The sequence below is a fragment of the Staurois parvus genome, unplaced genomic scaffold (genome assembly GCF_062004578.1).
Source record: "Staurois parvus isolate SC_StPar_1 unplaced genomic scaffold, SC_StPar_1.0 ptg000171l, whole genome shotgun sequence".
NCBI lineage: Eukaryota > Metazoa > Chordata > Amphibia > Anura > Ranidae > Staurois > Staurois parvus.
Window position 1 is genome coordinate 439,273 of NW_028317967.1, and position 18,519 is coordinate 457,791.

General features: G+C 38.3%; 1 protein-coding gene across 3 annotated transcripts in view; it reads left to right on the forward strand.

Annotated features, from left to right (window-relative positions):
• DAAM1 (dishevelled associated activator of morphogenesis 1) overlaps positions 1 to 18,519 on the forward strand; it is a 268,997-nt gene that overhangs the window by 149,505 nt on the left and 100,973 nt on the right. For all 3 annotated transcript variants that reach the window (XM_089676532.1, XM_089676535.1, XM_089676533.1), the window contains 2 exons: positions 309 to 398; positions 17,287 to 17,358. In XM_089676532.1, the coding sequence (XP_089532658.1) occupies positions 309 to 398; positions 17,287 to 17,358 (162 nt within the window). The remainder of the gene's footprint in view (positions 1 to 308; positions 399 to 17,286; positions 17,359 to 18,519) is intronic.

An 18,519-nucleotide genomic window follows, 5' to 3' on the forward strand; every position in this document is an offset into this window, starting at 1 on the left:
CCCACCTAGTTTCTCTGCTGTAAACGAGAAATCAATTCAAGCGTATTATATTTGCACTTGATTTACAGTAGACAAAAATGGTCTGTCATATGTCAACCTGGAAAAGCAAGCTACATCCTGGAGGTTTCAGTAGATCTTTTTAAAACCTTTGTAGACCTGTAGAACTGCTAGTGCAGAGTTGCAGTCTTTTCTCATTTGTGCGTTAAAATGTAAACCCCCCGATCGTTTTAACGGGGATGGGATGCAGAGTGAATTTGTATTGCAGCAATTTCTGTGAATAATACTTTTTTTCATATACTTGTTCATAGGATGAGCTGGACCTCTCAGACAAGCACAGGGAAGCCATGTTTGCCCTTCCAGCTGAGAAGAAATGGCAGATTTACTGCAGCAAGAAAAAAGTAAGTGTGTTCAGCAGTTAAGATACAACTGGTTTCCTTTTGTTGATGTTTAAAAAAGAAGTATGGACTTTGTAAAAAAAAAAAAGTTTATACTTACCTAGGTGGATACAGCATCAATCTGATGCTACATTTGTCCCCGTCGGCTCTGCACCACTGATCGCTCAGTTTTCCCTCTCCACTGTGAGCGGAGAGCTAGAACTGTCAGTCTCTGCTCTACCCCTTCAGTGCTCACTTCAGCGCTGGCCCGTGGAGGTGGCGGGAGGGGCTGCATCAGGCTCTTGGCGGATAGCTGAGAGACTGAGTGAGATGCTGGCCCAGGCTGCTGTGTGGATCCCGACCATATGGTAGGGATCTTTTCAGGGCCTGGGTCAACATTAGCCGACAGTGGACTTTAGCCCACTGTTGGCTGAAAATGGGCCACAGGAGTGCAGAATGAACTGCACTCCTGTAATCCATAGAAATACAACCAAAAAAGCTTTGGCTATACTTCTCCTTTTAAGTTATGTACTATGTACTATGCTATGTACCAGAAATTCCAGAAGTGACAACGTTTGTTGGCAAAACAGTTTCTAAAGACTAAGTAAGTAAAGATAACTGGAATGCACAGTTGATGAAACATGGAAGGTCTACACCTTCCCCACCTTATCCAAAATTTCCCGAAACTGAATATTGAAGTTCAGTTGTTGTTTTTTTGTTTACAAACATTTTTATTTATTAAGAAATAGGCTGCAAAAACAGCTTAACAGCATAAGGTATAACATACAACAGAGAAAAAAGGGCACATCTGTAATATTCATTCCAATAAGGTATAGTTATGTAGAACATAAAAGTTAAGTACATGAGCAAGGTAGGCAGGAAGTTCAGTTTTTTTTTTAACAAAAAACTTCCAGCCTTTACAACCCCCTAACCTAATGTAAGCCTTGTGCCCCCCAGCCCAGCTGTTTACCTTTCCCGATGGTGCCAGTCCCTGCAGTACTTATACCCTTTCTTCCTAAAGCTTATCTGGCCCTTCCTGTGCAATAACTTCCTATAGTTATAGTTATCCCATTGGTATGGCCTCATTCAAGTCTATGGGGAATTGCTGCGCAGGTGACGGTAGCTGTACTAAATTTCAGGAAGAATACTGTAAACACTGGAGATAACATCGGGAAGAGGTTAGTAAGCATGAGTGAAGGTGGGGGACGTTTGAAAACAGATTAGGTTGAAGGGCTGGGGGCTTTTAGTAAACCTATTCCTTTAAAAAGGAACTGACATCTACAAGCTGTGCGCAGATATAGGCAAGCAGAGGGTAAAGCGCTAGTTACCAGTATTGCCTGTGGTCTCCCTTCAGCTTATACTCATTGCTGACTTACCATGCCTTGTTTTTCCTGGTATCTCTGTGTGTGAGTGGCCATCTTGGTAGAGGTGTAGGTTTGCTTCCTGGTGCCAGAGCCTCCGGCAAACAGAACAATGAAGTAATAACATCAAATCTCACACTAGATTTGAGACTGGCAGTCATCCGAGCCAGCAATACTTTAGATGTAATACTGCAGATATACAGCTATGAGGCTAAATTCACAAGAGTGCCTAGGCACACTTACATGCCATACACTGATCTTTTCCAGGAGAAATTTAAGGCAAAAGGTAGATTTTTCAGGGTACTGCTTTTGCACTATTAATGTTTATGCAAACATTTTCTTTTTAAGTTCAGTTCTAAGAAAAAAAAAGCTTTAGGTGTATAGGGTCAAAAGATATTAATGTTTCTTCCTCCACCAAAATTGGGGATAAAAAAAAGTTTTAAGCAAAACCAGACGTTCATATTCTGTTCACAGTGCTGCTTTCTGTTTTCCTTCTGAGGCCAAATAATGGTTCCCCCACAAATTGGCCAGTCTACTATGTTCTTATGATGGGTGCTTGTTAATAAAGGATTTGTCATTCTCGAACCTGAATCTGAAGGTCACACAACTTTCCATGAGTGCTGTCTAAGCAGAAACAATTAACTGCTTGGAACAGACACACTGTAGAGGTTTAATAGGCCCGTTAAGTGCATTCTATTTATGATGGAATGTAAAGTGAGGTTTCTCCTCTACTAGATACAGACTACCAGAAATTTATGGAGTGTTATCACTGAATTAACACAAAAGAGACTGGCAAGTAGGATAAACTGACCCTCATTCTGTGCTTTACTGACCTGTTAACAGGTTCAGATGTCACCCTTACGTGCAGGGATCTGAGCGCCAGGGATGAGAATTGCTCTTGGTTTCCAGCATGAGATAGAGCCATTTATACATTCAATTTGCATTTAATCACCTCATAATAATATCATTTGCATAACCACTGGCGTGAGGCAAAGCACTTTACGACCATCCTTTTAATTGGGTTGCAATTCCCTCATGATCAGATGGCCGATAATGTGATAGATTTGAAAGTACGCTCCAGTCAAACTAGGAAATTGAGCTTGGAAGTACATAAAGGGTCATATGAATTCTGCAGTCGTAGACGAATGAGGCCCATGCACGAGTACCCCTACTGTCCCGGCCATTCCAAATCTAACTGGATATCTTTTTGTTTTAAAGATAATGTTGTCCCAGGCATAGGCAAATTAAAACATTGTTTTTAGACTAAAGTAATAATTTTCCAAGATGTAGTAGAATAGCTCTTACATTTAGGATCTATACCAGATTAACCATAATTCTGACCATATTAGGTTAATGGGCCAGTCAACCCAAGTCAATTTTAGTTACTGATTTCTTCTGTGTCTTTAATACTTCAACAGTTTGATCTCTGGGCATAATCCCCAACCTGTACCAGGGCGTTTTGGGTGTTTCCACAAACCTTTACATGTACCAACAATTGCAATTTCATTCTCCATAAAATCCCACCGTTATTGTAAAAGAAGTATATAAGAAGCAGAAAGGCATTTTTAGTTTCTCCCTTAGTTTTAAATTGAAAATCAGATTTCATTATCAAAATATTATGGGATTAAGGGTTAGGTTAGTTGTTTTAGATGTACATATTAATTGGGCAGCATAGTTATAAATTGTAACTGAGAAATGCAAATGTTTTAAGTTTTTATAGTGGTTGTAAAGGCCGAAGGTTTTTTTTTTTTTTTTTTTTTTTTTAACCTTACTGCATTCTAAATGCAGTTAGGTAAAAAAAAAAAACCTTCTGCGTGCAGCTCCCACCTAAATACATACATACCTGAACTGGATCTCTAGCCGAGGCTTTCTTGCTCTTCATTGGCTCAGATACAGCAGCGAGAGCCATTGGCTCCCCCTGCTGTCAGTCAGAGCCTGTGATGAGGGTGCAGGGCTGAGCCCCACTGTCTTTCTTGTGAACACACAGTGTAGAGATCGGGAGTGAGCACGCACAAGTGCCCCCATAGCAAGCGGCTTCCTGTGGGCACATTGCGCGGGGGGTGAGGAGCCAGGTGCGCCAGTGGGGAGCCTGAGAGGAGGAGGAATGGGGCTGCTCAGTGCAAAACAATTGCTTGTTGTTGCTTGTTAAATACTTGTTAGTTTAAAGAGAAAAAAACTGAGCCTTTAGTATCACTTTGCCCCCTTGACTTCTTAAACTTAGATTCCAGGTTTGTGTTTAACCACTTCCCGACCGGCCGTTGTATTTAAACGGCCGGACGGTGGCACTGCAGGGTCGGGTGGCCGTCTATAAACGGCCTCCCCGCACCCTGCTTGTGCGCGCTCCCTGGGAGCGCGCAGCACCGTGATCCGGTGCCCGCTGTGTCCTCCGGACACAGTGAAACACCGATCGTCGGACGGGACCTCTGTACGAGGTCCCGATCATATGATCACTGATTGGCCAATCAGTGATCACATGCAAAGTAGTAAGCAAGATGTCAATTCTGACATCATTGCTTACTATGTGTGAAATTGTGAATGATCACAGAGGTCACATGGTACAAGGCTATTCACAAAAGCCTTGTACCATGTGACAAGCTGTGACCAATCACAGCTCACTCTGTATTTCTCAATGAGTGCAAGAATGCACACAGAGAGAAAGAGAAATGATTGCTTTTACATCCTATATGGGTGTAAAAGCAATCAGTGTAAAAAAAAAAAAAAAAATCTTTATCACCCCTCACAAGTAGTACAGTGTCACCATGGTGACACTGTACTGCTAGGGTGACAGTATGTAAAAAAATAAAAAAAAAATAAAAAATAATATAAAAAAATAAAATAAAAATGTAAAAAAAAATGTTTAAAAATTATAATTTTTGCTTATAAACTAATTTGGATTTTTTTTTTTTACTAAAAAGATAACGGAATAAATTTTGGCTAAGATTTATGATGAAATATTATTTATTTGCAAAATTTTATAAAAAAAACACTTTTTTAAAAATTTTTTTGGATATTTCATTTACATAGCAAAAAAAATACAAATCCCAGTGGTGAATAAATACCACCAAAATAAAGCTTTATCTATCTAAAAAAAAATGGTAAAAAATTCATTTGGGTACTTTGTTGCATGACCGCGCAATTGTCATTCAAAGTGTGATAGCGCTAAAAGCTGAAAATTGCCCTGGTCAGGAAGGGGGTAAAAGTGTCTGGTCTGGAAGTGGTTAATATGGCGACTGGCAGGTGTTGGGTGTTTAGGTGTCGTTAACATCCAACATCCATTCCCCCATACATGCGCATTATGAGCAGCCAAATGACCTGTGAATTTGCAGTAGTAGTCCTGGTGACGCAAACCGAACCGGATGATGTATGTATGGCAGTATGGCCTGACTGTGTTGTTAAAAGTTGACAGCTATGTATATTGTGCGAGTCACTCCATGTGCAGTATTGCCATTTATATAGTGGCTATCACTTAAAAAGTAGTTGCTACCGTGCATGCATTAGATGTTGCTGCCATATTGATCGCAGCATTGCGCTCACAATAATTACTATTGCACTTGCAAGGCTAATCTTGCCCGGCAATTGTAAGCACGCATGTGCAGAGATGTGGGATAATGTGAGTCAACCATGCATGAGCAATGCTGCTATTATTGTGGCAGAGGGATCGCTGGCCTTTGCGTCATTGGGTGTGGTCAGCATGCAGCTTCTTAGCAAATTACAAGTGGTGATGGCCTCTGAGTTTTCTGAAGAGTAGCTGAAGAGTTCTAGAAACTGCCAAGCCCCTTGACATCTTCACTTAGAGTATGAAACAGAAGTAATTACGAATGAGCATGTATCAGATCTCACTGCAGACAGCTTCTTTACAAAAGATGAAGTGCGGCTCTATCATCAACCTCAGTTATTCCTCACAAATAGAACATGTCTGTGAACAGACACTTGTCCAGATTACACAGGGCCTGCCTTAAAGAGTACCTGCCAAGAATCAAAATCCAGTCCATTAAAGAACAGCTATTGGTATATTTCATCTGCCTAGAGTTGTTCTTTAATATATTTAGTGCATGTATTTTCTTTTCCTTGCATCTGCTGGGACCCTTCTTTTCAAAGTAGGGATTGTTGGAAGGCTCAGTCTTCTTAAACTGGTACAACTGGAAACATACATTTCAAGACAAAAATAAAAGAATGATTGTACAATGAACATGTACAAACATTAAATCCATGATAAGCAATCGCAAAATCACTCATTCCTTGCTCCAAAAATGTTTTAAAATAAATGTAAAAGAAGTTGCGAGCGCTATAAAACTAAAGCAGCCACAGCACCAAAAAGGATACCAATAAACCTTACAAAAGCATATAATATAAAAGATGCGGCGCTATAACACAAGTAATGAAAATTATCCAAGGTGTCAATATAGTGATCATAGGTGACTAATGTGATCCTGAACAGTAAGCAGAGTAACATGCAGTGCAAAAACAGTCTTTGTGGTAATTTCTCTCCTTCAAAGTGCTGATTCCATGCGGTGAACGTGAAAAGGATAAGGCTGTGCACTCACCAGATGCACAGCGTAACTGCGCATTTAGAGATAAATTATCTCTGAAAGATCCACTAGTAGCTCTTTAAGGTCAGGTCAAACCAGATATTCCTCCACCCGCTGGATGTTGCTGATAATCCACAGTCTCTCTCAAAGATGGCTCTACAGGTGATATGTGACTCACCAAGGGCCACAAAGAAAGGAGACCAATAGCGTAATACCGTTTAAAAGATTTTATTCTAAGCAGTATACATGGGTGAGGATAAATGAACAAACCAAACACTGACCATGAGGTGGATTAAAAGATGGCCGCCGGGACCTCCATGGTGCCGGCGGCAAGAAGATAATGACGCTGTAACTCCTACCCTGACGCGTTTCGTGCTAACCGCACATCATCAAAAAGGGAATAAGCTTCAGCGTCCTTGTTTAACAGCGTCCATTATAAACCGTAAATGGCGCATGCGCATTACGACCGCGCCATTTTTCATGAGAGATATGTCTCCATATCAGGCGCCATATTGCCGGAGACCGATATGATCTCACATGCGCGGGCGCCATTTTTACAATCGTCTGTGAGTGTCACTGAATCACCAGGGAAACTTACAATAAACATAGGAAAATACCCCAAAGGTTTACATAAAACTTCAATAAGCGGTGCCAGAGCTTCCTGAACTCTAAAGTCCGTCAATATAAATGCAAATAAGTAATAAATAAATGCCGTCGCAGACGAACAACTGCGCATGTGCGAGATCAATTTGGAATATATGTAGTATTAAAAGCTCCTCATCAAGACATAGAGAATAAACTCATTGTAGGTAAATCTTGGTGATGTCGATGACATACACATTATAAACAACATTAAATAAACTCAATAATAACTTCATAACACATCTTGAAACTATAATTAATATTCAATACATGTCATGGTATATGCATATAGAATGTGAATCTTTAATAAAATTGTAACCAAAGTATGCATAATATCCTAAAATACTCTATATAGTTATGTAAAGATGTATATCAAAATATAAAGAATACTAAAAATATTAGAAATATTAAAATATTAAAAATATTAAAAATCACAATGACCAAAAAACCATACATATACATATGTACGTACATATGTATATGTGAAAAATCAAAAGATAAAATATAAAAGGTACACAGAGGGAACATAGAAGTCTTTAAATCTATACGAATAGGAAAAATGGAGATAAAAATGGAGATAAAAAGTGGAGATAAAGCTGGAGATAAAAAACATAATTCAAAATTTCAGCTATTATCTATAAAACAGTTGATATCTATATCAACGTTTAACCCTCTGGGATACATAGATCCCATCTCAAATATCCACTTTGTCTCCAGTTGGGAAACAGCTTTTTTCTTATTAATACCCCTCCAATGGTGATGTACAACATCTATGGCTGTAAATTTGAGCGATGATGGGTCTCTATTATGGCAAAGCCTATAATGCTTTGAAAGAGAGTGTTCCTTAAATCCACGTTTTATATTCTATACGTGTTCCCTTAGACGGTCTCGCAACCTTCTTGTAGTGCGGCCTATATATTGTTTAGAACACGGACATTGGAGTAAATATACCACATATCTAGTATTACATGATATAAAACTCCTAATGTCATATTGCTTATTAGTAGAAGTAGAGGCAAATTGATCAATTCTCCTTTTTCTATGGCTACTACAAGTGCAGATAACGCATTTGTTGCATGGAAAGAAACCCACTAAGCCATTAAAAAGCTGGATCTTAGAAGGAGGGTTAATTACATTAGGCGCTATTCTATTTCTCAAAGAAATGGCTCTTCTAAATGTAATTTCCGGTCTAGATGGTAAGATTTTTGTGAGCATTGGGTCTGCCATAAGAATTTTCAAATTATTCCTAATAATTTTTGTGACACTTTTATACTGGGACGAAAAAGTTGTGACAAACGGACAAACTTTAGCAGATTGCTGTCCCATATTATTACTAAACATCAAATCTCTATTCATATTAGCAACCGATGTTAAAGTGCATGTGAGTGAGGATTCATCATAACCTTTTTCGATGAATCTCTTTTTTAATATATCTGCTTGGGCAAAATACGTTTCAAGATTTGTACAGTTACGACGGATCCTCAAAAACTGGCCCTTAGGAATGTTAGAGAGCCATGCCGGATGGTGGCAGCTATCAACCGGAATATAGCCATTACGGTCCGTTTGCTTACAAAAAGATTTAGTAATGATGGACCCTTCATAATTTATTAATGTTAAATCTAAAAAGTTGATACTCACTGTGCTATATTCATAAGTCAATTTAATATTTTGTGTATTATTATTCAAAGTAATAAAAAAGTTAATAAGTGCCTGCTCGTCCCCTTTCCAAATTAATAGAATATCATCAATGTACCTTCTATAAAAATATAACTCAGGCCAGTCGCGGGAATAAATGATGTCTTCTTCCCACCTGGCCATAAACAAATTGGCCAGGCTGGGAGCGAACTTCGCTCCCATCGCAACACCAGTGGTCTGCAGATAAAATTTACCGTCAAACCAAAAGTAGTTTTTGGTCATTGCGAACTGTAAAAGATCCAGAATAAAAACTTTCTGTGAGGCAGGCATTTCATTAAGATCCTTCAAATAAAATTCAACCGCTTGCATACCGTCATCATGTTTAATATTCGAATATAATGATGCGACATCTGCCGTCACCAAAATTGTGGAAGGTTCTGTGGTTAAATTCTTAATGTCTTGAAGGACCTGCTTAGTGTCCCTAAGGTAGGAAGGAGTTTTAGTAACTAAAGGCTGTAAAAAATGGTCTATATATTGTCCTACCTTTGAACATAAAGAGCCCATCCCACTAATGATTGGTCTCCCCGGGGGATGTGTAAGGCTTTTATGCATCTTAGGGAGTATATACATAATAGGCAATCTTGGACAGGTGGGGCATAAAAAGTCTCTCTCTTTTTTATTCAAAATATGATCATCAAATCCCTGTTTAATGAGAGATTTAAGAGATTTCTTATACTGTTTTAAAGGGTCACTCTGTAACAGATGATATGTATTGTTATCACTCAATATATTGTATACCTCTTGTATATAATCCTTTTTGTTCAATACTACTACACCTCCACCCTTATCAGCCGGACATATGACTAGATCCTTTTTCTTCAAAAGGGAATCTATAGCCATTCTTGTATTATCATATTTGTAGTTATCCTTAATTTTAATCGCAGCGAGATCTTTCAATACCATATCTTTAAATATGTTCACATGATTTTGGGATTGTGGAGGAGGATTATATAACGAAGCATTCCTAAGATTTGAATTAAATGTCTCTTTGGAATAATTACGTTCTACGGGATTGTTCATAAAATATTTTTTAAGAGATATCTGCCTCACAAATTTTTGCACATCAATATAGGTTTGAAATTTGTTAAGTTTATTTTCAGGTGCAAACTTCAAACCCCTGTCTAGTAAATTCAATTCTTGAGGTGATAATGTAATATCACTCAAATTAAAAATCCCTTTCCCTTTTACATTTTCCGTTTTTTTGGGTTTGTTGACCCTCTTGCCTCCTCTCTTTCCTCTGGTTGGATACTTCTTTTGCGGACCCTGTCCTCCTCTAAAAAATGGGCTGGTGTATAGTTGTTATCTCTCCATCCAGTGTGATGGTAATTAGATTCATTTGGGGGAGGTTGCATGTAATTGATATTATTATATTGTTGACCGTGCGGTCTGTATCCAGGGTTCCTTCCGTTATTGTTGGGTCTCTGCGGTGTCCTACCATTATTTCTTGGTTGAAAATGCTGGATATTAGGTCTCTGATAATTATTTGTGTGATTTTGATATGATCTATTCTGAGAATCACGTGCATATTTAGTGGGACCCTTATGGTTTCTACTCCCATGTCCTTGTTTGGGGTATCCTCCATAGTCCCTATATCCAACATTCTGGTCGGTAAAGGGGTGTATATCTATTATCAGTAGGTATATTGTACCCATGGTTGTTATAGGGTCTTTTAGGTGTTCTGTGATGTCCCTGTTGTGGGAGAGATTGATTGGCTCCATATGGTTTTGGAGTTTGTGGAGGAACAGTGTGGTTATACTGTGAAGTATTAGATATTTCCTCTTTTCTAGTTTGCCATTTAAAAACTTGACTTTCAGAATAGTCTTTATGATCCCTCGCATATTTTTTGCGTTTCTTAATTCTTTGCTCTTGATCTAAATTATCCATGAATACTTTAAGTTTGTTGGATTCGATCTTATATTCCTCCTTATCTTTATAAGGCAACAGTTTTTCTCGTATTTTATTGATCTCTATATCAAGATGGGTCAGTTTTTTCTTTTTTCTCAAAATCAAGAATTTGAGTAAATCCAACCCAGTTGAGTTAAAAAATTGGTACCATTCCACAGTACCATTTATATCGTCAGTCTCTGGGGACACTTCCCATCTGAGTGAGCGTGGGACCATCCCCTCCTTAATATATCTTTCAAGGAAGGAGATGTCCCAAAGTGTCCTAATTTCTGCTGACGTTAGATTATGTAAATGCATAAACAGACCCCTAAGGTCTTCTGTATCATGATCAATAATAAACACATCATCAGGTATATCCTTTCTCATGGACCGAATCTCAAAAATATCTGCCATAATGTAGGTAAGCAGAATAAATCAAGCTGCTCAGCAATATAAATGGTATATATCCTAAGCAAATGTAAAAGAAGTTGCGAGCGCTATAAAACTAAAGCAGCCACAGCATCAAAAAGGATACCAATAAACCTTACAAAAGCATATAATATAAAAGATGCGGCGCTATAACACAAGTAATGAAAATTATCCAAGGTGTCAATATAGTGATCATAGGTGACTAATGTGATCCTGAACAGTAAGCAGAGTAACATGCAGGGCAAAAACAGTCTTTGTGGTAATTTCTCTCCTTCAAAGTGCTGATTCCATGCGGTGAACGTGAAAAGGATAAGGCTGTGCACTCACCAGATGCACAGCGTAACTGCGCATTTAGAGATAAATTATCTCTGAAAGATCCACTAGTAGCTCTTTAAGGTCAGGTCAAACCAGATATTCCTCCACCCGCTGGATGTTGCTGATAATCCACAGTCTCTCTCAAAGATGGCTCTACAGGTGATATGTGACTCACCAAGGGCCACAAAGAAAGGAGACCAATAGCATGGGTGAGGATAAATGAACAAACCAAACACTGACAATGAGATATTAAAATAAATACTTGAGGACTGAGCCCCCATATTAGCCTAGAGTAGTATAGTGCACCCTGATCTGTACCAGGTCTTGAGTACTGTCTGTAATACAAACATTTATGTATGCATAGAGAATATATCTACTACTCATGAAGTAGAATATATCTACGATACTTTGAGGAATATTGTTTATCTTTTATCATCTGTGAAATCTGGGCAAAAAGAAGTTGCTTGAGGCTTTGAAATGAAAACTTAAAAGCACTACACCTAGACTGCAACTTGTCACAAGAGAGCCTCATATTCCAGAGATATCGACCATATAGTCTGAGACCTTATCTTAAAATTGATTTTTTGGAGCAAGGGGAGATATATTTTATGAATAGTTGCTATGTTTTTTAATGTTTGTGCTTGTTTTTCATACAATAAACTGTTGTGTGGGAAGTGATTTGCAGTTTTCAGATATTTAATTTTTTGGGGGGTCTTTTATTAGTTATTATTATCCCAATCATGTTTATTTTTTGTGGGTTCATGGATTCTAGAAGATAGGCTCTTTTTACTTTTTGTTCACGTTATTTACAATTGTGCTCAGAAGTTTGCAAACCCATTGAGAATTGGTAATATACAGTACAGTATGTACCATTTTTAAAGAAAACAGTGAGAAGGCAAAACACATTTCTTTTATTTCTTATGGGATTTATGTTCAACTATAGGTCATACCAGAATGGCACAATCCTAAAACAAAGCATGGCAACAAGTAAACAAATGAAATGACTCCTGTTTAAAGGTCTGCATACCCTTAGTTCTTAATACTGTTCATTGCCCCCTTTAGCATCAGTGACAGCATGTAGTCTTTTGAAATAGTTGTCTGAGGCCCTGATTTTTTGCAGGTAGTATAGCTGCCCATTCTTCTTGGCAAAATGCCTCAGGTCATGCAAAGTCTTTGGTCCTCTTGCATTAACCACACATTTTGAGATGTCCCCAGAGTGGCTCAAGAGACTGTGATGGGCACTTCAGTTTTTTCTGCTTAATCACTGGAGGGACAACTTGGCCTTGTGCTTAGGGTCATTGTTGTGCTGGAAAGTCCAAGAGCATCCCATGTGCAGCTTTTGGGAAGAAGAATGCAAATTGTCTACCAGTATTCTCTGATAACACACTGCATTCATCTTGCCATCAATTTTCACAAGATTCCCCATGCCTTTTTACAACTCGCACACTCCCAAAACTTCAGTGCCACCACCACGCTTAACAGTGGGGATGGTATTCTTGTCCTAGGTCTTGTTGACCCCTCTCCAAACATGGCGCTTATGGTTGTGACCATAAAGTTCTATTTTGGTCTCATTACAAATTAGTGTGCCAGAAGCTGTGAGGTGTGTCAAGGTGTTGTTGGGCATATTGTAACCAGGCATTCTGTGGCATTGGTGCAGTAAAGGCTTCTTTCTGGGAAATCAACCATGCAGCTCATTTTTGTTCAAGTATTGTATTGTGCTCCTTGAAACAACCACTCCATCTTTTTCCAGAGCAGCCTGTATTTCTCCTCAGGTTATCTGTGGGTTTTTCTTTGTATCCCGAACAATTATTCTGGCTGTTGTGTCTGCAATCTTTCTTGGTCTACCTGACCTTGGCTTGGTATCAAGAGATCCCCAAATTTCCCACTTCTTAATAAGTGATTAAACAGTACTGACTGGCATATTCAAGGTTTTGGATATTTTTTTTTTATATATAATTTTACATCTTTATAAATATCAATTACCTTGTTACACACGTCTTTTGACACTTCTTTTCTGCTCCCCATGGCTCAGTATCTAGCCTGCTCAGTGCATCCACATGAGCGCAAACAAGCTCATTGACTATTTATACACAGACACTATTTGCAATTTAAAAAGCCACAGATATGGGATATTAACCTTTAATTGCCATTTTTAACCTGTGTGTGTCACCTTGTGTGTCTGTACCAAGGCCAAACATTTCCGGGTATGTAAACTTTTGATCATGGCCATTTGGGTGTTTTCTGTAATGATGTAAAAAGGAGCCAAACAACTATGTGATAATAAATGGCTTTGTGTGATCGCTATTCATGACTAAAAGACAGTTTTTTTGGCATGATCTGTCATTTTTTTTTTTATATTCATGCCAAAATTTCACAATTTCTGTCAGGATATGCAAACTTTTGTGCACAAATGTAAATACTGGTAATTACATATGTTCCATTCTGTTTTTACCATTCCCTTTTTTTTGGACTTGTCAGAATATAACCCTTACAGTATGTTGGTATTTGAAACATACATTTCAGTAAACCTTTGTTTCATTCTATAAACCCAAATAAATTAAATTTTTACCCTTTTGATCATAATTGGTTGCCATTTAGGAACTGTGTCCTGTGTTTTCATTAGACCATCACACCAGTATAATGTGGGGACCATATTTCCTTTCTTCTAATAAAAATCTGGATTACAAAAAAAAAAAAAAACAGGAGACTACTCTAATTGTCCTTTTTTTCATTTTAAATGTAAACCATTCGTGAAGGCTCTCTGAAACAATTCTGTTTTCTTTGTTTATTTTACATCTTTTGAAGTCATCTTTTCATCTAAAACAGATTTCTTTACGAAGGTGTTTAAATAGTTTACATTACTGAATGAAAGGGTTCAAACCTTTCTAAACTGGTTATTTTTGCATGATGTATGTATTTTTTCTGTTCTCCATTGCTGCACTTGGAGGATGAAAGCACAAGTCTTGTTGCTGTGGACACATTGATAACTTAGGACCGTGGCTCTCTTCTGATCTTCATGCATAAAAATGTGGTTTTCTCCAACTGCAAATAATATACATTGCACTGGCTTCATACCTTAATAGATAATGTTCTCCCATTTTGTCAATGTTTTGTAACTTTTGGGGAGACATAATTTCAGCTCTTTAATGAATATTTGAAAACTTTATAGCCATTGAGTTGGGTACATATTTTGTGGTATCGACATTCTGAAAGATGGATTCCAGTTATACCATACCTGGCCAATGCCTGTTAGAAGTTGGAAATCACTAGACGCCGCTACTCCAGTGACTGCTCTGCCGCGTTGTGACATGGGTATCACTGCCCTGCCTCTCCACCTCATGCAATCAGAACAAGTTTTGCATGACCTGCTATATTCAGAATGCTGAAGGGCAGCCTCTGGTCATGGTAACCAGAAGTTGGGGAGATCACTGGAGTAGCGGTGTCTACTTCAGTGTATTTTAGCTTCCAGGGGCATCAACCAGGTATGATGTATACATAGCTGCATTGGTCCAAGCTGGACCAATGTAACTATGCCTAAAATAGCCATACCTGGAATTCCTCTCTTAAAGTGCATCTACATCCAAACCTTTTTTTTCTTTAGTTTGGATAGTGTTGGTAAGGGTTGGAATCCCTGTGAGATTGCTGACTGTGTCTCATTGGAGAGATTTGTCATCTTTATTTGTCCTGGTGATCATTGTCTACAAAGTGATGGCAAATGTAAAATTTTACAGTTGTTACCAGTAGAGCAGGCAAAGGAAATCTTCCAGTAGGTACACCTATTCTGGTGACAGCTCTCTTAAAGTTTCCTTTGCTTTGGAGAGATTGCAACTTGCATCCGGTCTTTTCTGGGACAGGAAAGGGAAATCTTCCGAATTTGACACAAACAGCAAAACACAAAAAACCCTGATAGGGGTGTTTATCATTCCTACTGTATCCAACAAATTCCATTAAAAATCTAACAAACTTTGGTATTCTATGTGCATCCTGGCGTGTAAAGTGGGTTTGTAGTTAAAAATAAATAATAAAAAAAGGCACCTACGGTGAGGCAAGGGGTACTGGGCAATGAAAGGATTAATGGTAAATCTTTTATTGTGCCTTCCTATTTTTCCTCTTGCTTTTGGAACTACAAAGAAGTAAATATGGGAACTGCCATTAATAACTTATTAAAGGTATATATTTCATTGCTGCTTTTATTTTTCAATAGTTTTTATTGAAATTTTTTAAAGTTACAAATCGTGCGCAAGACAAATGTCATAACAACAGATATAGAACATCTCAAAAGAACACCTGATTTAACAAACAGCAGACATACCTTAGAAAACAATTGAGTAGGGCAAATGGGAAATTCCCAACAGTAAGTCCACCAGATATATAAAAGGCAATGGCTGTAGCCCCATGAATCACACAGAACGAATGTTGTAGAAAACATGACAGATGTAGAACAAATAAAGAGAAGGCTCAATGAGCCCCAAAAAGCGAAAAAAAAAGGGGGGCAGTAAAAAGTAAGAAAAAGAAGTGAGTTGGAGATAAGCTGGTCGAATCGGGAAATATCAAGGCACTGAAATGTATTGAAGCCATGGGTCCCATGTTTTATCAAATTTGTCAGTATTGTTGTGTAGAATACATGTGAGCCTGTCATTAACCATGATCCAATTCAATTTGTTCTTAAATTCAATCGGGATAATTGATCTTTTCCAGTATTTAGCTATAGTGATTCTTGCTGCTAACTGCATATAAGTAACTTAAAGGATTTTTTTGGCACTGTAATTGGAAATTGGATAGAGGCTTTATGAGCTGCCCAGTTAATAGTAGGGGTCGTATCTTCCACTTTATTAATGGTAAAGTAAGAGTTCAAGTGCTCCATGACTTCAAGGCGGGTTGACTCGTTGCTAAGAAGGGACTCATTCAATCACAAATGCGGCTTGGCCAGGATGGTAGTCAAATTAAAGAGTGTTAGCATCATCACATCATGGTCTGACCAGGGTGTTGACATTATTTTAGCTGACTTTAATTTGCGCAGCATATCCATAGGGAGAAAAATGTGATCAATATGCAAATAACGATCGTGAGCTCTAGAACACATTGCTACTTTTATTATCCTTGGATACTTGCAAGCCACTGGCCTGGATCCACTATGTGCATACCATGTTCCATGATATACTTCATTTGGGTCTGTGACCCAAAATGATTAGTTTTTGTTTTCGTTTAACCTGCAAGTTAAACGGAAAAACCTGACTCGATTCCCCCATTCAGTGTGATGGGGGAATGAGGAAATCTTCCTTTTGTATTTTGACAGTGGGGAGGCTTCCCAGCTCTCAGAATGCACTGATTGAGAGGAAATTTTCCAACAGGGCAGTAGTACAGAAGTCTAATGACAGATCAACTTCTGTACAATTATCCTGTCCATATATGGATCAAAATTTGCCCAGTCGCTTCCGAACCAGCTGAATGTCGATTCATGTATGCACTGGCCTAACTATTGAAGCAAGGATAAGAAAGACAACTCTGACGTGTGTACACTCCAAAACAAGTCAATCAGTGCCAACTCTCCATATGTCTTCCATAACCATTTCCCTTTAAAGAACTTCAAGAAGCAGCATTTGCATCTAATCTGTCCCACAAAACATGGTTTCATTTTGGAAAAACCATTTCTGTTAGAAAAAATTGTCTATATTGCCTCCATGCCTTTAACAGTTGAGTATGTGAGAAACGGTGCAAAATATTAGGACCTGTGAGTGAGCTACCTTTTGTTCTTTAATATTTTCTTGCCATGAATATCTCAACCAGGAATAAAATAAATAATCCTTTACAATGCAGTATAAGCTTCCTCTGTTCTGCATTACCAGTCATCTTTACAGAGCGTAGTGGGGAGAAATAGAAAAAAAAAAGCCAAGATGTAAATTCCAGGTCTGCATATTGGTGTCTCACATTGTTTTTGTAAATGTAATACTAGTTCTTTATTAATAGTTCCTCTTTTCTTTTAGACATTTATATTTTAATGTAACATATTCCATTGTAATGGTAATGTTTTTCTTATGTTTTTTTTCTTTTCCATAGGACCAGGAAGAAAATAAAGGTGCTACAAGCTGGCCAGAATTTTACATTGATGAATTAAATTCTATGGCTGCTGTAAGTAGTTGCTTAAATCATGTAACTGCAGGTCATCAGCACAAATGTAGTGAAGCTCAAAAGCAATATTTCACTGCATGCCCATGTGCATTAAATGTATCTTTGTACACTGGGCACTCTTACATTAGCACTTTTGTTTATGACCCAGCTGCTTCAATGCTTACCTGAGATCTGACTATCTGACACCTTTTACACAAAAACACCTGGTGCAAAGTTCATCTGTCACTTGTGCCTGCAAATCTCCTGCACCAGAATCATGCTGACTACTTTCCCTAGTAGGCCTCTTGCCAGCTATTGAAAATAATGGTATTTCATAATCCGCCCTGGCACAGCAAAGCAGATATCAAATGGAGCACACATTTAGTTAGCCGTATTCCTTGAATTGAAACTCCTTAACAGCTAAATACACATTTGCAATATGCATTTACTGTTTTACCTGCCAAAAGAATTGTAGTTCTGGCAAGCCGTCAGTCTTATGATTAGCACATGTCCGCCCTGCTACCCAGCCAGACAGGTGACACTTTTCCCTTTTCAGCTTTATTTTGTTGTCACCTTTCAGACTCCATCCTGCTTATTGAACAGGTAATCAGTGTGGTAATTCTGTCCACTGAGCAGGGACCTGATAAAAGAGAAAAAAAAAAGTTAAATAGGGAAGAAGCAGAGGGACCTCTCTGGCTATCAGAGGGGTGTGCATGTTGAAAATGGGTCTCGGACCTGCAAATCCTTGTGTAAGAAAAGACATAAACATTTACGTATTTCAACTGTGTGTATTTAGCTGTTTGGACTTTTATTTTAATATAGCCCTTCTAGCTCTGACATGCATTCAGCCCACATCCAGTTAGATGCCTGTAGGCATGAGGGCACATGAAATCCCTTAGCAAACCTTTCCACAAGTGAACATTTCAAGGTTTTAAGAAATATATGCAAATAGTTTTGGAGACTCTATATCACTTGAAGTCCATTGAATTACGGGTACGTTGCTGGTCCGCAAGTGGGTAATTAAAGCTAAAGTGTATGCAAACCGCTGAATACACATTTGACAGAACATACAGTATATAGGAACAGTTTTGCCTGCTAAAGGATCTGTTAGTAGTTACTGCAGTTAACCAATGCAGTTTGGTCAACTTCACATCCTAACATGTCTCTAGATAGTGAAAGAGC